This window comes from Egretta garzetta, unplaced genomic scaffold (assembly GCF_000687185.1).
Source record: "Egretta garzetta isolate BGI_Z169 unplaced genomic scaffold, ASM68718v1 scaffold79, whole genome shotgun sequence".
NCBI lineage: Eukaryota > Metazoa > Chordata > Aves > Pelecaniformes > Ardeidae > Egretta > Egretta garzetta.
Genome location: NW_009260791.1, coordinates 302,003 through 324,964, shown reverse-complemented (window position 1 = coordinate 324,964; position 22,962 = coordinate 302,003). Strand labels below are relative to the sequence as shown.

At 40.1% G+C, this 22,962-nt stretch overlaps 1 protein-coding gene across 3 annotated transcripts in view; it reads left to right on the top strand.

The window, feature by feature from the left end:
- TSHR (thyroid stimulating hormone receptor) overlaps positions 1 to 19,857 on the top strand; it is a 62,533-nt gene extending 42,676 nt beyond the window's left edge. For all 3 annotated transcript variants that reach the window (XM_009646635.2, XM_009646634.2, XM_009646633.2), the window contains 3 exons: positions 6,953 to 7,030; positions 16,654 to 16,842; positions 18,450 to 19,857. In XM_009646635.2, coding sequence (XP_009644930.1) covers positions 6,953 to 7,030; positions 16,654 to 16,842; positions 18,450 to 19,857 — 1,675 coding nt within the window. The remainder of the gene's footprint in view (positions 1 to 6,952; positions 7,031 to 16,653; positions 16,843 to 18,449) is intronic.
- The last annotated feature ends 3,105 nt before the right edge of the window (positions 19,858 to 22,962 follow it).

Genomic DNA, 22,962 nt, shown 5'->3' with positions numbered 1-22,962 from the left:
GTTGGAGATGATTTTGTAGGATTTTTTCTTTTTTGCTTCTCTGATAGTGTGCAAGTGCTATTGCTTCTTTGGAATTTTCCTTGTTATTAAAGAATCAAGTGAAACTGTAGTTTCAGAAGTTCTGGAGTCCTAAAAATCTGCTTTATTGGTCTGGGGGGAGTAGAGAAGCAAAAAACTCATACTAGGTTCTGCAGATACTGCTTGCTTACTTTCAGAAAAAGTTTGTAATTAGTATTCTTTAAGGGTATTTCAGTTTTCTTTATGGGTTCAAGGCTAGAGGGCCTTACAGAGCGATCTGGATTGACTAGAGAGCTGGGCAATCACCAGCCATATGAAATTTAACAAAAGCAAGTGCCAGACTCTCCACCTGGGACAGGGTAATCCTGGTTTTACATACTAACTAGGGGATGAGCGGCTGGAGAGCAGTCCCGCAGAAAGAGATCTGGGGGGTTGGCTTAATGGCAAGTTCAATATGAGTCAACAGTGTGCTCTGGCAGCCAGAAGGGCCAACTGTGTCCTGGGGTGCACCAAGCACAGCATAGCTGGCCAGTCAAGGGAGGTGATTCTCCCACTCTGCACTGCACTGGTGCGGCCCCATCTTGAGTACTGTGTGTAATTTTGGGTTCCTCAATATGAGGAGAACATCAAACTATTAGAGTGTGTCCAGAGGAGGGCGACCAACATGGTGAAAGGTCTTGTGAGAGCAAGACTTACGAGGAGTGGCTGAGGTCACTTGATTTGTTCAACTTGGAGAAGAGAAGGCTGAGGGGCGACCCCATCACATTCTACAACTTCCTTAAGTGGTGCAGTGGAGGGGGAGGTACTGATCTCCTCTCTCTGGTGACCAGTGACAGGACACAAGGGAATGGAATGAAGCTGCTCAGGGGAAGTTCAGAATGGTCATTAGGAAAAGGCTCTTCACTGAGAGGGTGGTCAGTCACCAGAACAAGTTCCCAGGGAATTGATCACAGCACCAAGTCTGTCAGAGTTCAAGGAGTGTCTGGATGATGCTCTTAGTCATACGATTTAGTGTTAGGTAGTCCTGTGAGGAGCAGGGAGTTGGACTGGATAACCCTTACAGGTTCCTTCCAGCTTGAGATAGTCTATGTTTCTAAGTGAATCTTTCCAGCGACTGCCTATGATGCACTAGTTAAGCAAATTAAAAAAAAAAACCAAAACAAACAAACAAACAAACAAAAAAACCTAAAACCAGGGCCTTATCTACCAGCAGTAAAAAAGGTTTATTACAACAAACAGTTTTCTCTTAATTAAATCATATGATATTTACTTGGAGCAAAGCACTACTCCAGAATTATAAGGCAAGCTAGGGAGCTGAACATCAGTGGTAAAGCCTTTATCTGTTTGATAAATGACAGTGAAATTTCTAAACTAATTTTCTGAAGTAGTTTCGTTACCATATGCCAAGATAAGGTATAATTTTGCTAAGTGCAAGCTAGGAGATCTGTTGTTTCTAGGAGCAGCATTAAGTTAATGCAACAGGCAAATATTTCATTTTCTGTATTCTGACATTTCTAATTTGAACTCCTGTTTATGCACCACTGTACAGTGAAGAAAGTACCTGTTTTCCTCTGGGTCTGATCCAAGGTACTTTGGACTTGATGAAACTAGGAGCAAAAAGAAACTAAGAGAAAAAGAGTGAGGGAAAGAAATATCAATGGATTTAGAATGATGACCTCAAGGAGGAAAACAAGTAAAAAAGGAAAATAGTCAAAAACCATAATTCATTTTTGACAAGTCATTCAAAGACTCCATGTTCCATCCATAAATCAGATGACATTTTGGGACTCTACCTTCCACCACGCAGTATGTGTGTAATTCAAGGAGGTCAAAACAATCAATGCAGATATAGGTGTGGAACCGTGCATAAATGGTTTCCATTTTCATGCTGAATGAAGGCACTACCTAATAAATCTTCTCATCCAACAAGGATCTGTGTTTTATAGCAAATCACAGTATCGCTGTATATGTTTTATAAAGGCAGGGAAGTAAAGAACCAGGAATGAGGGGCCAAATGACACTTCTACTAACAGCCTTCATCTGAAACTTGAATCCCTCATTCCAACACATCATTAGGGTCCATGAACTGAATTGCTCCTGAGGACTTCTGCAAAGTGGTGCTCCTGCACCAATATTTATTTCTGTAAGGAAATTGGTGAGGAAAGAAGATTTTTCTTAAAATGTATTTCCAGTGAATGGCAAAATATATTTGTGATGAGCTTTTTACAGAGCTGTCTAAATTACTGAAATGGAAGGTGTGTAAGCTCAAAATCTAATTATAAAAATATATATTTACTTTGGTATACATTCTCAGGGATCACTTATAATGCTTGGCTTAGCTCAGAGTCAAGATAAACAACGGTGTAGAAAAAATATACGAACAGTCCTTAATACTGCTCATTTACCAGTGCACGTCTTTTGCCTTTCTTTAACCTTAATTTCATAATCCAACAGGATGCATAGATACATTAACATGTTACATGTCCAGAGCCCATTTAAGACTATAGTGGTGATACTTAAATGTGTGGCAAACATATTGTTTTTCTCCTTGTTTGTTAAGCTCTGCTGCCTTATTTTAAAATCAGAAGCTGAAATAAAGCAAGCAGATACTATCAAATAACACATCATTCCACAAGCCGGTGAGGTATTCCAACTAGGAACTTTGGTAACTTCCCTTGGTTTTTAACTAAGTGATCATTTGGAAGAGAATTTTGCAAAAGCTCCCTTCCTCCCTAATCTCTCTGTTCATTCTTATTCTATCACTCCCCGTGCTGATAAAATTGATTGTGGGATTGCAGTAAAATCTTATCAGTGAAATAATCCAGTTTAAAAAAAAAAAATTGAGAAAGGTGTGTTCAGCTACAATATGGGGAATGGCATGAAATTACCTTGGACTTATGGCAGAGTTAGGTTAATGGTTGGACTTGATGATCTTAAAGGTCTTTTCCAACTTAAACGATACTATGACTATGGAAGAAGAGAAATAGGAATATACTACACTGAAAAAAGAAAGGTATGTGGAACTATGTGTTAGTTAGTTGAAGAAGCAGGTCAGCATTTTTCATTCATATGCTTTACCCCCAGAAGAAAATACACTTTTGGTAAAAAGAAAATATTTTTAAAAATATCTTCAGGCCTTTCAGTATTTTTCAGTTTTTCATGGCAGCTGAAGATTTTTAATATTTTGAATATTCAGGATTTTGTTTTTCTTTTGCCATCTCATCACATTTGCTCTGTATCTCCAAAATGGTGTCCCTAAAGAGCTCCTCCCAGAATGCCCTCAATAATTTAATGTTTATATTTTTGTTTATCTTTAAGGATATCTTCTCATATATATGTATTTGTCCTTTTTGGAGACTATAGCTGTGGTGTACTCTTCAGCTTTTTTGGTCCCAGAGAGTTGCTGAATATGAGTATCTGGTGGTTGCTCTTATAAAACAGACTTTAGCATGTAGCTAAATTAGGCTGTAATGTTTTGAAACAGAGTGGTGCCACGCAAGCTGAAATCAAAAGTTGCTTTTCCTCATGTGGACTCTCTAACCTCTTGCTTTATAAAGCATGCATTGATGATGCCTGAATACTCGGTATCCCAGTCATGCTCTGATACGACATTGTCCTGTTTTACATAGCAGTTAAAATGCCCTGTTGCTGCTTCATGTTCTGAGCAGATCCTGCTCACCATACTGCAGTCATGTTATTTTTCTGGTGGGGCTGAGACTTAATGCAATATTTTTCCCACTTACCCCTGGATCTTGAGTCCATAAAGACTCTGTATTAGTCACTGGCATAGTTAATTTACTGATCTGATCTGATTTAAAAGCCTTCTTTTACTTCTAGCACTATGAAATCATCAGCATTTCCTACTCCAGATTCAGCGTTTACTACTCCAGATTTCCTGCAAACTTTGCACTGTCGTGTTCATGTCTATCTGATTGCATTCTGCCAACTTTCCAAAATTACTCTAATTCTAGTGTCCCCACTAAAGATATATACTCCACTTCACCCCTGTGATTTCTAAGACTGCCGACATTTGTTTAGACACATGGGTACCGCTGTTGTGGTTTTCTTTTCTACAGTGTATTTAAATGACATTCTATACCATTTATCTATCAGTAACAACAGGATTAAAGGCATTCTCACAAGGAGCTATACTGGCTATACATAAACTTTCTTTGTCAAATTAATATTTACCAGTCCTACTCTTTTCATTTAAAAGTGGTACCTATCAAAATAAAAGGGCTTAAACAACTGAAATCAATTAGCATCAGGAAATCATACATTCTAATGGGCCTGACTCATCCATGTGAAAACTGGCAGCTAACGCTGCAGCCCCTCCTTGGTAATAAATGGTTACGAACTTCTCAAAAGTCTCTAGCTGACTATTTGTAAGTTTGAAGCTTTTTATCACGTATGTAAACTATTATATTTCAGGTTTATCGCTCACTATGGTGTTCAAATATCAGGGGAAAATATTTCAAAATTGGACAAGCAATTATCTGGTTGTATAATAATGTCTTAGTTACTAAAGCAGACAGGTTTTATTAGGTCAGGCAGGTTTTTATGTCCTTCAAAACTACAACCTAGATGTTGAAATCTTGGATTAACTCTTAGCTCTTTCTCTGGTTTTAATTTTTCGATTATTAGATTTTCAGACAAAGTCATCAAGGGATTTACAAACTGAAGCAAAAGCTCACAACAAAAGTGACTAGGTAGTCATTTACAGAATATGAAAGTCAGTTCTCAGAAAACACCAATGTCAAGTGATACTAGGATGCCGTATACTTCTAAAGCATGAAAGTTTCTTTCAAACAACAATAGCTGAGAAGGTGAAATAAGCCATTTTCCTCTGTAAGAAACAAGGCTTTAGGCATGGGTCATGTCCAGTGAATAACATGCCAGAAGCACTACTCTGGCTTGGCTCCCGAAGACTTTGTGTTGTGTAACCCAGCTGAAGTACATTTACTTCTCATTTCTCACTATGGTGATCAATATAAGCTTATATCCAGTGAATGTTATGGAAAATTTGCCAATGACTTCAACCAGGACAGGATTAGAATCTTTACTTGGTTTTTTTCACACCAAGAAACAATTGCTCTGACTTTATTATTTTTACAGCTAAACCCCAGTTCAGCTATCTGAATTTGAAAGACTCTCCCAGCACAAAGATAAAATAGTGCCCTTCTGCACTTTTCTGAATCAATTCAATTACCTCTACAGCCACCATCTCAAATGGTGGTTTTGTTACAGAACTTACAATTAGGAAAGGTTTGGCCTTTGTATCTTTGCCACTAACTGACACAATGGGCACAGCTCACAGCAACTTCATAGACACCCTCTGAAATCCGTTGTAACAATCTTTCTGTTGTATTTTTTGCCTTCCTAGCTAGCTTTAAAATGTTTATAGTAGTTACAGTACCAAACATCCCTCTCTGCTTGAGGTATTACTGCCCACATCAGTAGTATCAAATTCTTTCTCCTTTCATTTAATTTCATTTCTTTAATAGGTCTGGGCATCTTACCATTTCTGTGCCAACTGCACTCTGAAATTTTACGAAATTCCTCTTTTTAAGGTAATTATGTTTAAATTCTGAGCAATGTCACCTGGCTTCACTGCGGCAATAGTGTTGGTTTTCTCCTATTTCTGTCTTTTGCTGCTGATCTCACCATTGGGAATTTTCTCTGCTTTTATCCACCCTGTGAAAACGTGACTTCCATAAGGCAGTCTGTCTGCAAGCCTTGCAAAGTTTCTGTCCTTTAATTGGACTGAGGAGCACATCATCTTCTCTTGAGCAATGCTTTATGGTCATCATCTGCAGTCATCATCTTTTTCTTTATTCTTGCATTACAAGGCTCCACCAGCCCTGTGCCCTTGTTGGTGAAATGTCAAGCAATCCTGAGGCTTGTAGCTGTTGGGCCTGGATTACCCACTGTTGTCATACTTAGGTCACTATGAGTTCCTCTTCCTACCTCTGCCGGATATGAGCTACCTAGAACATTGCAGTCTGTGGATCCTGTTGTTGCTCCTAGACTGCAGTCTCATACTTTCATTTGTGGTTTGCTACTGGGGTGATTAGAACTTTTCCACTATACAGAAAATTGATAAAATTTATAAATGGGATAGTCACAGGTGCTATGAGTCTCTTCTGCCTAGGCACCGTGGTCCTTCAGGGCCTTTATAGCCTTGATCATTTTGCCATCGTTTCCTCAAGGGGAACGTACATTCCCCTTGACAACTTCCCTCATCGATTTCCTATGTTCCCCTCCTCAATGGGTTGCATTGCGTTTCTAACCTGCAGTGCAATCCTGCAGCTGTACCATCCCCTTTGCTGCCTTGGTTCAAACTTCTCTCAAAAGTCTTTTTGCAGCATAGTACAAAACCAAAATGTTTGGACTGGTTTGTCTCCTTGCTTATGTAGTGCCCCTCAGCCAAGGGAGCTCGATGCTCCTCCATCCTCCTCCAGGGACTACATTTGGTAAATGATTCCTAATCTCATCACAAGATTTCAATTTCATCTAAATTAAGCTAAAAAGCATGACTAGGTTTGATGCCTGCAAGCTGTTTCTCTTGTAAACGTTGTGACAGAAGTTGACTGAACTAGGTAAAAACACCACCTAGGGTTTAACTGCTGGCTTAGGGAAAGCATTATGCCCATTAGGGAAGACACACACACACACACACACACACATATATATATGTACATATGTATATATTGCAACCTAATCTTCAGTCTCTTTTCATTGCTCAGCTAATTCAGTATTTTATTCCTTGGCTACACAGAAAATGAAATAACTGATTATGTTTCAATATGTTGTTGGGATGGGATGGCCTTTATACATATTGCTTTTGTAAATCTATTTAGGCAAGTAAACTGAAGAGCTGCTTTTTAACATGGATAACCATTTCCAAATCACTGTGTTTTGTTTGTTTCTGCAGCTATCTGCACAAGAACAAATACCTGAAAGTTATCAATGACGATGCGTTCCTGGGAGTGCACAGTGGACCAACTCTACTGTGAGTAGGAGAAAATAAAGTAGAGAAAGCTTTAAAAATAATACTATTTTAGGTTGCGCTTTCTTTCCAACCATTATTAGCAGCAGAGCAGCAGGGATGGGAATGGCATGTTTACCAAAAGACTATCAGCCACAAAAGCTGTGCTTTAGGGAACTGATTTAAGAAATGCTTGCATCTTAAGTTACAAATACTGTTCATACCAGTTTTTCTTCAGAAAGATTCTGTACTACAATCTGTTTTATGACTATACAATTGTAGTATAATGTAATACAAACTAAGGACTCTAGTAGCACACATGTAAAGGAAATTGAAACAGAGATGAAAAAATAATTTTAAACAGAAATTATTTCTGATATAATATGGCTTCCAGTCTGGTTTTGTAGTCCTCCCTAAGGACTCTAGTAGCACACATGTAAAGGAAATCGAAACAGAGATGAAAAAATAATTTTAAACGAACTCTTCACTAAAATTAGGAATTGCAATACAAAATGAAACAAAAAACTTCAAGTAGGTTAAGAACTTTAAGAAGAATCATATTCCCTGACTCAAATCATCTAGCAAGTAATGTAGTGCAGAGGACTGATCACGGGGAGAACTGAAGTGCTGAAAGTGGGATTCCCTCCTCCGCTGCAAAACCAGATGGTGCCGGCAGTGCTCACTCCATGTAAGAAACAGTTTACTTTCTGCTCTTCAGGAAAACAGCGTATTTATATCAGAATAACAGCGTATTGTTCACAGAAGGAATCCTAGTAGTGACATTATTTTTCTCTCAGAATCTTTCCAACTCCAGAAAATCAGGCTGGCTACCAGCGTCACAGCAATCTACAGTAGAAGTTGCATTGCTCGTAACCACTTTATGCTAAGAAGAGTTGTGTCCCTGCTGTGCAAAGCTGCAACAGACCTCTGACGGGAAGGTCATCATCAAATCTCTGGTTCTCTCTGTCCTACGCATCTCAAGTCAGAAGCACTGCAAGGCCTGGGTGTGAATAGCCTGTCTTCTGCTTCAGTCATCTGAATTATTTTGTCCTGTGGGGTGAAGAAGATCTGACTGAGATCCCACCTTTCAGGGCCACATCATTCTTCCACATCGCTCTCTATCACAAGGTCCACTGGAGTTATTAGTAGAAACCTTGGAAACAGGGTCCAAGACCAGTCCTGGGGAATATCAGGTTTTCCTTTCACCATCCTGAGGGGAGAGAGAAGCACAGACCATCCATGGAGTCATACTTCTGAAGCAGATAGATACCTTAAATAATTGCACATTGGAGGGGCAGTCCATAATAATCAGTCATTCCAACAGCAAATCATGCCAAACCACTCCTGGCACACTAGGCTGATACTTGTCTGTTTCCTAAAGTCTTCCTCACTTTCCCAGTGGCACCAGCTACCCCATTTTGGAGCAGCTCGGAAAAAAAATGAGTTGAGAAGCACCAATGCAGTCATCCTCACAAGGACATATGGGCCAGCTCTTCCCTGTGACTCACTGCTTTCATTCCCCTCCCAATCCCCTTTTGCAGAGGCAGAAAGCTGCTGCAGGACTACATAGGTCAGTAGGGATAACACCATGTCACAACCTTCTCATCTCCAGTCTGGCTGCCAGCTGGTGAGCCATCCCACCCAGCGCTTCTCCCCAGAGGGTCTGCAAAGGGAGGAAACTAGCTCAGGCCTCTCCATTTGAAGTTGCAAAGTCCTTGGGATGCAGGTCTGTATGAGAAGAACAGGTAAAGGCAGTAACGCACTGCACTGTGTCCCTCAAGACACTGTCAAGGACTAACATGCTTACTCTTTTTTTTTTTTTTGTGGCCAGATCCTGAGACAGCAGTGAGAAGGTAGTGGTTTCTCACCATGTCTTAGAAGTTACATATTCTGGATAAGAAAAGCACAATCAAGGTCCTGGTCCACCATCAGGAGGAGAACTGGCCGTCTAGGCAGAGCAAAAGAAAGTGTTCTGGAAGCAGAAGGCAACAGATCAGGAGGGAAACCTGAAAAAGCTCACAAAGGGGCTGTTAAACCTCCTGCTTGGAGAGCCTTTGTGGGGGCTGTTCCTCAGAAAGAGCCATCACTCCTCCTTCTCCCTGCTGGGTGGATTGTCTTCATTCCCACTGCTGCTGCCTTCAGGAGGGCTCAGGCCACCCACCCCTGACTGAGATGGTCATTGTAGCCCTACCGTGACAGAGGTGGTGTTGGTGCTGAGTAACCCTTTTTTTTTTTTCCATTGGTATTTGGCTGATGAGGTCTTTTTCTTAATATTGCACATGGCATCAGAGAAGGCCTTTCTCATTTTGTACCTGGTCAGAAAGACAGTTTTCAGTTGACATAACTTTACGTGGACACAATATTTCCATTTTGATACTAATTTGTCACAATAAATACAGTCTCAAAGCAAGGTGCGCTCTCCTGTTATGTTTGGGGTCTTGTATGGCTCACTGCACATATTCCCTCTGGGGCTACAGGTGGCACGATGGGCTAAGCTCCTTCCTAGGGATGGCAGAAGACAAAACACTTGGGATCTTAAGCCTAAGGGAGGTGAGAGCTTGCAGAAGCACAGATTTTTGACTCTTGGAATTACTGTGGGTATTTGAAGCACCAGTGTTGTTATGCTAGACAGGTGGACAAGTAATGACATGCTGCAAAGGGTCACAGGGCAATCCTATGCTACAGTAATGTTACCAGGTATGTTCACTCTGCAAGGGCTAGCTTTGAGGTGTGTGAGCTACATGAAATCTCTTGGTTTAGGGGCTAGAGGGGACTCCCTAGTTCATGCATATGTAACTAAAGAACTTCCTCCTCACTATGTGTTTTCAAGTTAGATTTCTCAAATGACTTGAAATTTTTCTGATCTTCTAGAATTATTTTGCTAGCCCAGCTGCCAGTGATCCTTGATCTCAGGACATGTTTTACGTTTGCAGTCTAAACAGCCGGTTATCCATCTCCCATTAGAATGACATGGCTAACAAGAGTCATAGTAGGATTTATAATTAGAGAGAGATGTGGTACTATAGTGACGTTACAGAGAGAGGTGTTGCTTCTCAAAGGCAGAAGGCATAAAATGGCATGTAAGCAACAGCATATCAACAGTAATTAAAAAAAGTTGGATTATTTCACATCATAATCCCTTGATTTTCTAGTCCTAAACTAAAGATTTTAGGAAGGTGTCATGGTTTAACCCTGGCCTGTAGCTCAGCTCCACACAGCCACTTGCTCTCCCCCTCCAGTGGGATGGGGGAGAGAATTGGGACAGTAAAAGTGAGAAAACTCATGGGTTGAGATAAAGACAGTTTAATAATTTTAAAAAGGATGGGGGGGGGGGGGGAAACAACAGAGAGGGAGAAAAAAAAAACCAAACCAAACCCAAGAAAAAGAAGTGATGCAACAAAAACAATTGCTCACCACCAACTGACCAATGTCCAGTCCCCAAGCAATGGCAGCCCTGGCAAACTTCCACTCAGTTTTTATTGCTGAGCATGACATCATATGGTGTGGATATCCCTTTGGTCAGTTGGGGTCAGCTGTCCCAGCTGTGTCCCCTCCCAACTCCTTGTGCACCCCCAGCCTCCTTGCTGGTGGGGTGGGGTGAGAAGCAGAAAAGGCCTTGGCTCTGTGTAAGCCCTGCTCAGCAGTAACAAAAACATCCCTGTGTTATCAACACTGTTTACATCCACAAATCCAAAACATAGCCCCATACAAGCTACTATGAAGAAATTTAACTCTATGCCAGCCAAAAGCAGTACAGAACAGTGCAACCTATTATGAATTTTTAATTAATTTCTATGTAATTTTAATAGCAGCTTCAGTGACTTCTGTTACCCATGGATAACCAGGAATTACTCCACATATGTGATGTAGGAACTGTTTGTTATAAAGTGAGATACCTTCCAGCAACAATATAGAGCAGAATCCTTCCACCTGAACAAATCTTTTAGCTGACCTTCAGGAACTAGAACTATTTTAACAGGAACAAAACAGTTTCTGAAAGTCCCACATATGCACTGCCTTAAGAAGGCTGAAGTCAAAATTAATGAAAATTGAGTGGAACCCTACTATTTATTGTTGTGTCATCTCAATGGCCAGTAACATTTCCCATGGGAGACAGAAATATGCTTGCAATTGGTGCTTTATTGCACACCCCCCACTATACTATCAAGACCAATATTAATGAGCTAATTAGAGAGAGACCAGAAATTTATTAACTTGCATAATAGCCTGAGAAGTCTGACCAATACAGCCCTTCCATATCCCACTTGGGCAGTGTAAACGACTTGGCTTATTTTAATAAATAATTTGTTAAGTCATTTTTGGTGCAGGCATCCAGCTGTTGCTAACTGGCATGGGAATTTGTGGACATTGGATCTTCCTCAAAAAGAAAGTTCCACTTAAAATACTGAAAATTAACTCTATGTAAAACAATTGCCAGAACATAAACATTCCTTTTTCCGGGGCAATGAATGGCATTGCTTACAGTGGGAGCAGTATGCAAAAAAAAAAAAGAAAAAAAAAGGAATATTTTATGGAGCATAAAAAAAAGACTCTGTCTTGCCTCCCCACCAAGCTGGCAGAACTTGTGGTCTCTGGAGTTCTCTTTATGCACTTGAAGTGAGATAAGAATTTACAGTTGATGGAACGTCTGCCCCACTGATCTATCATTTACTAGAGTTTTTTTCTGATCAGGATTTCAGCAGCAACATCAACTTAAAGGTTGAAGTACTGACCTTGGATCCACCCTAATGGGGTAATTTTCTTCCATTTTGGCTTTAAAGAAAACAAATGAGAAAGATTTAACTACAAAGAATTGTGCCTCACTATGTGTATGTTGTGTAAGTTTGGCCATGCTCCCAGACCACTTTATGGTAGGTGGTATTTAAGTAGGTATTAAAAGGTTAGGTAATTTTTTTAAAAAATTAGTTTACAATAGCAGAGAAAGCAGGGAGTGTGATCACTGAATAGAGGAGAACAGAGGGCAATAATTCCGATTCCTCTGTCACAGCTGTATATTCACATGTATGTGGATGTACATATAGATCGCTCCCTTTAGAAAATTATTTTAACGGTATGATGACAGTACACTGTTCTTCACCTGAAAATGAAGTCTTGACTAGGATTCAACGACTCAGTGGACCTGATTTACTAAATGCATCAACAAGAGCTGCTGCCTAGAGCACAAGTTCATCAGAGTACAGCAAAAATATAATCAGGCTTATTGTTCAATTAGCTTTTGCAAAACATACCAACCAAATCCAAAACATCGCTAACTGTTGCACAAGACATTTTCCAGTCTGGGAAAGGGTCTTACCTCAGGAGGCTCTGTTCTGTTCCTGCCACTGGGCACAAGGAAGTCTTTGAGCAACGTCTTTTATAGCCACTTCAATTTGAGACAGATCCTCTTGATAAGTCTATCAGACTCTTGCCCCGTCTCTTGTGTTTCTTTAAGTGAGCCGGCTATAGCTTAGCAGCAGCAACAACACTCTTTTGTGCAATGTAAACACTGCTATGTTTAATTAACATCCTAGTTACCAATATTAGAAGATATTAATGAGGCTGACATGAACACCAGCAGTTCCCATTTTTCTTAGCAGCCCAAAATCAAGACTGATTGTACAATGACATGGAAAAAAGAAATCTTTTAGGAAAATGCGTTTTCTGTATGAATGCAGACACAAATACTACACTCTGTCAAACTCCAACTGCTCAGACTCACATTGCTCTGAAGATTAGTAATTATTACTTAAAACCTTTCAATCCTGTGCTTTCTAGTTTCAAGGCAGCTGCTATGCTGCTTGAAGTAGGTTGTGAATCTGAATAGATAATCTTCAGGACTGGATTTGTAAGGTAGAAAGTCCCTGTCGATCCTACACTTCCCCTGGCCAGCTGACACACACTTTGTTGCTAACAGAAGTGTGGGCCCAGGTAGGGAAACTAAGAATTTATCTTCCCTTGGGAGACAAATTATCACCAGGCTCACGGGAGGCTTTTCCATTTGCAATAGCAGCAGTACAGAGAGGTCTCTGGTGGCAGACACCACACCATCAGTTTAGGGACTTCCCAAACTGGGGATTTTGGAAACCTCCAAACTTCTGAGCCATTGTGCTTAATATGGCCCATGGATGGGACCAACCATCTGAGCTCCTGTTAGCCCTGTAATGAGGTTAATCCTGAGTCAATTAGAACTTCAAGGCAGCTGTGCCTGTGTCTTCTCACCAAGCCCCCCCAGTTTAAAACAAGCAGAGTTTTTGAAAATAAAAACCACAATACCTAACTGCTTAAGCACACACCCATATACACATACATAAAAGACTTCAAAGGATTTGGTAAGATAGAACAGAAATTATGTACTCTTAGAACAAGTTCTTCCAAGCCCTTTCTTCTCACTGAACAAACATCACTTGATAATACTCTCTGAGATGCTGCAGACTTTGTGTGTTCCCCTCTGCTCCCTGGGAGGTTGTTTCCACCACCTGAGACCTGGGCTGGCTGCTCCCTTCAGCTCGCAGCATTCCGGGAGCTGCAGCTCCCTCCCCTGCACACCCAGGGCTCTGGAGAGGCTCCTCTCTGTGGCTGCTTCCAAGGCACAAGCCCTCATCCCCCAGGATGTTCCTCCTAACCGCGTCATTTCTGATGGGAACGTGACACAACTGTGAATAAAACCAAACCAAAAAGGGATATTGTCCTCCTTGTTACCTTGTTATTTGGCCTGCACAATGCACCATGGCACTGACTTTCACAATGTAATGCTGCAATTTTGTGAAAAGATTACACCTTTTCTCATTTTTAAGTCTCCTGCCTCACATTCTTAGGTACCCCCAAACTCGTCTCACAAGAATGAATAATCATTCTGAACAAGCTTTTTCACACTATGAATGGCATCTATAGTCTCCTACTGCTTCCAAGTCCTAGCTTTTTCCAAGAGAAAAGTCCTCATCTACTCCTTATTACTTCATATGTTAATGATTTTATAGTTTTAATCCTCCTTGTTGTAGCTTTCCATGCTCTTATTGTAAACTGCAATAGTATTTATAGCACTGTGTATGGTTTTCAAGATGCAGTCATATTAGCCTACAAAGTGAAGGTTTTCTGTTCTATTTTCTATTTCTTTCCTCAAAATTCTTAGCATTCTATTTCCCTTCAACATTACTGAGTAGCACTGACCTGACATTTGCAAAGAGGACTCCAAGATCTTTCCAGAGCTCTAGGCAAATTACACCCCATTGTCATCCATGTACAGTTAAGATTGCCTTTTCCTAAATGCACTTTGCATTCATCATTATTGAATCATGTCAATTATTCTACTGCTCAGTCACTTAGTATTGCAGGAGCCTTCTGTTTCTTTACACAATCAGCTTTAGCTTTCACTACCTTGTATTATTTTGTGCCAGAAACAAGCTTTGTTGCAGCTACTCTCATTGTCTTCCAAATTGTTTATGAATATTTCAGTAGTACCAGTGCTAGCCTAGCCTCTGCGGGCCCCTGCTGCAATGATGTGTATATTCAGATACCAGTTCATTTTCCGTTCTTCCTCCAGCATGAAAACTTATTGTCTATTCCCAGGCTTTTCCCTCACTCTTTTATTTTTTGAATTAATTTAGGAGAGCCATTTCCCTTGTCACATAACAGCTTAGTTACTTCAATAGCCCTTGACATCTGATTTTGTTAAGGGTTTTCAGAAATCCCAATTCATTGTACAAACAGGATCATCTTTCTCCATATGCTTGTACCAGAACACCCTCAACGAACTCCCGAGAGTTTTTGAGGTGTCACTTCCCTTCCAAAAACCTTTAACACTTCCCATCACACAGTACTTGACCATGTTTCCTTCCTGCAAGTGGCTGCCACCACCATGAGTACTTGATGGAGACCCATGGGGGTTGCTGAAAGGCCAGCCTTGTCTTGGTAAGATCTAGTCCAAGATCTAGTCTACCAAGATGTTTTGCTTCAGAAGGATAGCTCTATAAAACAAGGAAATTAGTGAAAAACAAAAAGGAGCCAGCCACTAAGTTGATTAAAGGACTGGAGCATCTGTCATACAAGGATAGTCTGAGAGAGCTGAAATGGTTAGTCTGGAGAAGAGTCAGGGGAATCTTACTAATGTGTATCAGTACTTGGAGGGGTGGCAGGGGGATGGACAGGGAACTGCGAAAATGGAGCCAGGGTCTCCTCAGTGGTGCCCAGTGACACAACAAGAGGCAATAAGCACAAACTGAAATACAGGAAAGTCCATTTCTACATAAGGAAAAGCTTTTTTACCGTGAGGTGGACAATGCTGGAACACATTGCCTAGAGAGGCTGTGGAGTCTCCAGTCCTGGAAATACTGAGAAGTCAACAGGACACAGTTCTGAGGAACCTGCTCTAGGTGACCCTGCTTTGAGCAGGGAGGTCAAACTGGATGATCTGGAAGCTCAACTATTCTGTGATGCTTTAAAAGATAAAATGATAGCAGGCAGCATTCAGCCTCTTCTAAGAGCCAAACCAGGGCTTGGTAGAAACATACACTAGCTATCAAAAACAACTCCAAAAGAACAAAAAAGAAGTTTATGTGGTTGAAATCAACCAGTTGTGACATATTCAAATATGTGTGATAGCAAAGAAGCTATTAGAAGTAAAAAAGCCCCCCTACAGAAAGAGGAAGTAATTTCTAACTCCTTTTAAAGCCAAATACAAGCAAATCAAAAGAAAAAAATAAAGCAGAACAAAACCAAGTGTTTTAGAAGCAATTTGTTTAAAGCATGAAAGTACTAATAATTTTCTTTCAGGTACAAAAAAACAGCCAGTGGGTGAGACTTCTAGAGGGATAAGAACAGCACTCTTGGGAAACAATGCAGAGAAAAAAGCTGAATTATTTATTATTAGGGTGTTCATGATGAAAGTGCTCAAACAGTGTTCTAGTAACCTTTCTAACAGGTTTACTTCTTTATGGAGCTTAACTCTGAGAAAACATCTTGACTTCAAGCATTAGTAGAAGAGGTTTTGGGACAAAGCAAAAAATTAGTGGAAAACACTACCAGGACCAGGTGACGTTCACCTGGCAGTTCTAAAGGAAATCCACCTCCCCCCACGAACCGTGCAACTTATCTGCTGTGTTGGACTCAGTACCAGAGAAACAGAAAGCAGCAAACATAATACTAAATTTTCTGAGAGTTTTGGGATGGACTGAGATAGAAGATTTTAATTTCAGTTTATGAAGAATATTGTTTTAGTAATTACAATGTTTTCTACTGAAGTAGCCCAATACATTAAAATGTGTCTAAAGAGGCCTAAAGGAAAAAGCTCTTCCAATGGAAGATGTGATTTCTTTAAAGGATTTTTAAAACTTTGGTTTTGCATATGCATTTGTATCTGTTTGGCTTTAAAGGTGTACTTTTAAAAGTCCTGATATTTATCATTCATATTCTGCACTATAAGACATTAAAGACAAGAGCTTCAAAACAGAGAAAATCACAGGAGGAACTCGTATCCTACTTGAATTTGAATGGTATCAGAACCTAGCATATTGATACGAAATCCCCACGGCCTTTGGATCTTATTTTTGCTGTCGAATTCTGTGAAACTCCTAAATTACTGTGAGAATCTGAAAAAATTCTGATCCAGTTAATGGATATTCTGACATTTGTCTTTTTCTTCCTTTACCTAGGGATGTCTCCAGAACAGCCATTGCTAACCTTCCAGCCAAAGGACTGGAAACCCTTAAGGAACTAATGGCCAAAAATACATGGACTTTAAAGAAATTACCGGCTGTAAAGCTATTTCTTCAGCTAATGCGGGCTGACCTATCATATCCAAGTCACTGCTGTGCTTTCAAGAACTGGAAAAAAACTAGTGGGTGAGTTTCACTAACTTATATTCAATTTTGAAGTATATAAGTGAAGTCAATGTTTTGGTATTAATACAGAATTACATCTATTAGCACTTTTGTGACCATTTTTTCTAGGTATAGAGGACATTCTTTGAAACAGAGATTACAATTTCAAACTGACAAAAGAAAGAACTTTTGATATAACAGTTCGTAAGACCTTTTGCAACAGCTCCTCCTTTTGTTCAGCCCAGAATTAAAGCGAAAAAAAAGAAAAGCTTAATGTGCCATAAGACAGAATGTGCTGTAGTAACGCCTGGAAAAGGACATTTTGGAGGGGTTATAGCCTCATGTCTCATATGTTTTCTAACTGAAAAGCTCAAAATAAGTTATTCTGTAATAACCTTGCAGACAGATTATTTCAAGTTCCACTAGCAGGACTTTCAGCCTTCCATCAGGACAGGTGCAGACAGCTTTTATAAAGTAAAAAATACCTTTATGGATGTCCTCATGCAACACAAAGACTCATCTGCTGGGGGGAGGAGTGAAGGGGGCATGACTTACTGTGATTAGCAGCAGAATTTTACTGCAGAATGCAAATCCATTGTACATTTCTAAATTTAGTAAGGTTTACAGAATTCTTATCCAGGCCAGCCCCTGATTTAGGAAGACAGCCCCAGCCTTCAGTACTGCAGTATTTGTGTTTGGGATACATAGTATATTAAAAATATGCTATGATAAGCATATGAATTATTTAATAATAAACTCGCAAAGAAATAACATTCACAATTACAATGAGAGTCTCATTGGGAAAGTGAGGACAGAAATAAAACAGAGGAGTGAAGAAATTCAAAACCTGGACAAGAAGAATGTGCAGAAAGAACCCAGCACAATCTACTACCCAGCCCAATGACTGAAAGAAACAATTACTTACATGTCTATTAATAGAGATGAAAACTTCTTCTCAGACTGACTTATATGCAATCTCAAATTGTATGCAGTCTCAAATTCTACACAGCTGGAAATGAGAAATACTAAGGGTTATGTGACAGTGGATCACAGTGATAAAAAAATTTGATGCCAAATTACAATTTTTTTCTTAGTAAAAATATGAACAATTTTTGACTACAAATACAGGTGCATCGCACCATGAGGTACAAGATACCTAACCACTACACTGCTAGTTAGCTGTAAAGCACCCACAGAAAATACACAGAACAGAAATTAAAATTATGGTAGTTTGGGGAGAAATTGATTTGTGAGCAAAAATGAAAAGGAAAGTAATACTGTGGGTGTAATCTAAGAGGTCATAAACAGCAGATAAAAGTCTTTTTACCTACTAAGAATGTAGATCCCAAGAAGGAAGGGGGATTATGGATGCTGAACGAGCCAAATTACTACTGGGGATAGCCGATAGCAACGGAGAAAGGAAAAATACAGTTTAAAAAAAAAGCTGAGAAACACTCAAGCTTATTGCTCACTATATGTTCTGTTACCAGAAATACATGTCATCACATTCTTATAGCTATGTTTTCACTCACGGTGATGATTTGCTTTTGAGGTGTTACCTTTATTTATTCACTGTACCCCAGCCAGGCTGCAAATGCCAGCAGTGATTTCCCCCTCTACTCTTTCAGAATCCTGGAGTACCTGACGTGTAACCAGAGCGGCAGTCACAGCTTTCGCAAGAGATCGGCCAAAGCTCTCAGAGGTCCATTTTACAAAGATTATGCAGAAGAATACACAGACCACACTGACCCTGTCTATGACGAAAACACCAAGTTCACAAACTTTCATGAAAATTCACATTATTACATTTTTTTGGAAGAGCATGGAGAAGGCAATCTTGGGTTTGGCCAAGAGCTCAAGAACCCTCAAATGGAAGACATCCAGACCTTTGACAGTCATTATGACTATCCTATCTGTGGAGACAATGAAGATGTAATATGTACTCCAGAGCCTGATGAGTTTAATCCCTGTGAGGATATAATGGGCTATCAGTTTCTGAGGATTGTGGTGTGGTTTGTGAACCTGTTGGCCATCCTAGGTAACATTTTTGTCCTTTTCATCCTTCTCACCAGCCATTATAAACTGACTGTACCACGCTTTCTGATGTGTAACTTGGCCTTTGCTGATTTTTGCATGGGTTTATACCTCCTCCTGATCGCTTCAGTGGACCTCTACACCAGGTCAGAGTACTATAACCACGCTATAGAGTGGCAGACTGGGCCTGGTTGCAACACAGCTGGCTTTTTCACGGTCTTTGCTAGTGAACTTTCTGTATACACGCTGACTGTGATCACCCTGGAGCGCTGGTATGCCATCACTTTTGCCATGCGCCCAGATCGAAAGATTCGCCTCCGGCATGCCTTGGTTATCATGCTGGGAGGTTGGCTCTCGTGCTTTCTTCTTGCCCTTTTGCCACTGGTTGGCGTCAGCAGCTACAGCAAAGTCAGCATCTGCTTGCCTATGGACACGGAAACACCGGTAGCTGAAGCCTATGTTGTCTTCGTTTTAATATGTAACATTATTGCTTTTATCATCATTTGTGCCTGCTACATAAAAATCTATGTAACTGTGCGAAACCCTCAATACAAGTCAGGGGACAAAGACACCAAAATTGCCAAGCGGATGGCTGTGTTGATTTTCACTGACTTTCTCTGCATGGCTCCCATCTCTTTCCATGCTTTGTCTGCCATTATGAACAAACCATTGATAACTGTCACCAATTCCAAGATTTTGCTGGTACTCTTCTACCCGCTCAATTCTTGTGCCAACCCATTTCTTTATGCTATTTTCACCAAAGCTTTCCGAAGAGATGTGTTTATCCTACTAAGCAAGTTTGGTATATGTGAGCATCAGGCTCAAGTCTACAGAGGTCAGACAATCTCAGCCAAAAACAGCAGTGGCTCCTGCGGGCAGAGAATCAGCCGAGGGATAGGTCAGATTCTTACAAGCATTCAAGACCCAGCCAACGACTACCTTCCCGCCGTGACAACGCAGAACCAAATTCTTGTGGAAGAATGCAAGCAAACTGAGCTATAACATCCCAGAGTACCACAGCCACCATCTGGTCAAGGGGTGGTTGTGCATACAGTGAATTGAGTGAGAAGACAACTTATTCTCCATATCCTTTTTCCCTAGCTCATCCTTTGCGATGTCTGAAAGTACCTTCAGAGCAGTCTTCTTTTAGACAAGTCACTCATTTGAACGTCTTGTCTCACACTCTTATCAGTGCACGTCAAAAGATACTGTTCTGATGATAATGCTGGAAGTAGATGTGAGCAGTCTATCTAAATAGGAAAATTAGTACATACAAACTCAGCAAGTATGAAATAATACGCTCATCTAAAAGATCTAAGGAAGCAGGAGACAAAGCATAAAACTCGGGGGTACTTGTATGACTAAAAAAAGGACATAAAGTTTTATAATTAAAATGAGATTAAAAAAAATTAAAGGTTGACATTCTCAAATGCCAACTGCCTATGTGTCAAAAGGTTCAACTGGTTTTCTAATAACAATTTTCTAAAACTTCCACCGAGGCCTAAAATGGAACAGATTCCTTCTGCTTCTGCCATCCTGACCTAAAACCAAGCTACTCTTTTGTTTGCAGTTCTTGGTTTGGTCAGGTGAGGTGGGAAAAGAAGCCTCTCCATATTGCCTTTATAGCAGTAAAAGGCAAACGTCATTGATTTTTTGGTCGTTCATAACAGGTAAGAAACATTTGGCATTCATCTTTGTGTGCTGCAAAAATTCCCTTACTATCACTCTCTCACTTTTTGATAAAACTACTTAGGAGATGGTTTCATTTGAATTTGTTTTGAAGACCAAGTCTGCCCAGTCAAGTTAATGATGTTTGTATTTTTTGATAGCTGAAACTTAAGATCATACTAAATTTTCTCCCAATTATCCATTCTTTACCTGACTCCAGGACTGTTTAATCTGAGCACATTTATTACTTTGGACACCCTGTAACTGCTGCTTCCTCACCACTACTGCTATCCCTACCTACCCCTCTCCTACAGGGCTGGAGTGGCTTTCCTTTCAGCACTTGCTATGTTGCGCTGCCTCAAATCTACACTTAGACAAAGGGAGTGGATCGTGCCTTCAGGTTACTCTATGCCCTTTAGTTACCAAATTGAAGGCTAACCACTAGCTCCTCCAACATGTTTTAAGAACATCTCTCCGTCTCACAGTGAGATCTGTTACCTGACTTTTGAAATATCTGCAGTACAACTACATAAACTACATGGTTGGCCATAGCCTGTCTGTAGCTGAGACACACACTCTTCACACTGTGCTTAAGGAATTCCAAGCTCAGATTCCAAGCTCAACCCACACTCTTTTGCTCCAGTGAAGCACTAAAGCATTCTTCTGCCATACCTGCTGCTAGATGGGGCCAGACCAAGATCCAGCTTGGCTGTGCTCAGTTCATCCATACACCACAAACAAATGAACCGGGGCCTGGCTTTCTACACCCCCTGCAGACATCAGGACTCAGGATAGGAGCTTCTCTGCATCAGCTTGCCTGTTAACACTTGTGTGGCCCAAGTGCCTAGTTTTGACAGCAGGATCAGACCTCTTTCTCAGCCAGCTGTAAAGACTGGCTCTGTAGGACTGCTAACAAGATTGCCATTGATCCTTTCACTCATCTATTTGGAAGGCTTACCATGAGAATGGAGAATATTGGGTGAATAATCTTTGCCTTCAGGTAGGTATTTTAAGGTTCATTTTGTAAAATCTATACTGTTTTTAATGGAATTATAGTCTCTGAGGAACTGTAATTAAATTGGACAGACAATAGTCAGATCTTTTATAATGTGGGTTAGTAGTATTCAGAAAAATGTAATGGCAGAGCCCTTCAAACTGCTAGCTACCACAGCTGGAAATTGTAGGATTGCAAATGCCATGAATATGCTCCAATTCAAACTCAGTTTGATTCCATATTCCTGATTATAAATGAAGGCTGCTTCAGTGAACAGAAACAAGGGCCTAGATTCACCAGCTCTGTGAGATAGTCTAATTAAAAAAAAAAAAAAGATGCTGTCATTATTAGCGCAGTGAAAAATCTACAATGTTGCATTACAGATTAATTTAGCTGCTTATTTTGGGGAGGGGCATGCTTCCATTTTTGGTTGATTTTCAGCAAACTTTGAAACCAAAACTGCTGAAAACCATGCAAATAATGATTTATGACCTCATCTTCTGTGATCTGGACTCACCCAGCGTTAACCAGAAACATAAAGGTAGCTTCTTAAGTGTGCAGACCAGCAAAATTTCCCACTCTAGAAACAGCTGCCTGTGGAACACTCTAGCCATGTCTGAAAGTCCCCCACAAAATGCATTATGTTGAGATGCAGCCCCCAACCCCTGGGTTCTGTCACCTTTCTGATACTGGAATAACAATTAAAGGGAGAAAAAAAATTCCTGAGTGCCTTTATTTAGTATCTCAGCAGCAGCTAAGACAATCGAGTTCTAATGGATAAACCATACTTTTATGCTACAGACTTCACGGATACTAGTGTGCCAGTGGAAAAGAAAATCCAAGCTTCAATCATATTCTTTTTCAGAAAGAGAAGAGAGACTAAATCAACATTTATTTTAAAAGTGCTTTTAAAAGAAACATGTATCACTTATTTCAAACCTCTTTTTACCTTAAAACAAACCAGAATTTTTTCCATGGAAACTAGTAGGACATTGGAAAGATGTGGTACGTTGGACTGATTGCAGTATGGTTTTGAACGAATACAGCTGTTTGCTGTTACTAATGGATGACAGATATATTTACATATTATTGAACTGTTTTATCTCCCATCATTGCGTATATTTTTTGTCTATTGAAAGAATTCTGTGATATTGCCTTTATGAACAAAGTTTGATATTTCTGGTTTATATCTTGCATATTCCTTCTTGTGTTTAACTTGGTAAAAAGTATTTTAAAAGCTGTTGGAAAGATCCAGGCAATAGACTTCAAATAATTTATTTGCCAGACTTTTTCTTATCAATGTTTGTATCCTATAGATATTCTCTTCCATTTCTGCTCTGATCAATCTCTTCGGCCATTTTTGGTTTTGCATACACCTTCACGTAATACTTGCTATTTTAAATCTGTCTCAGCAAGACATTTTATTTCTGGCATTCAGTACATAT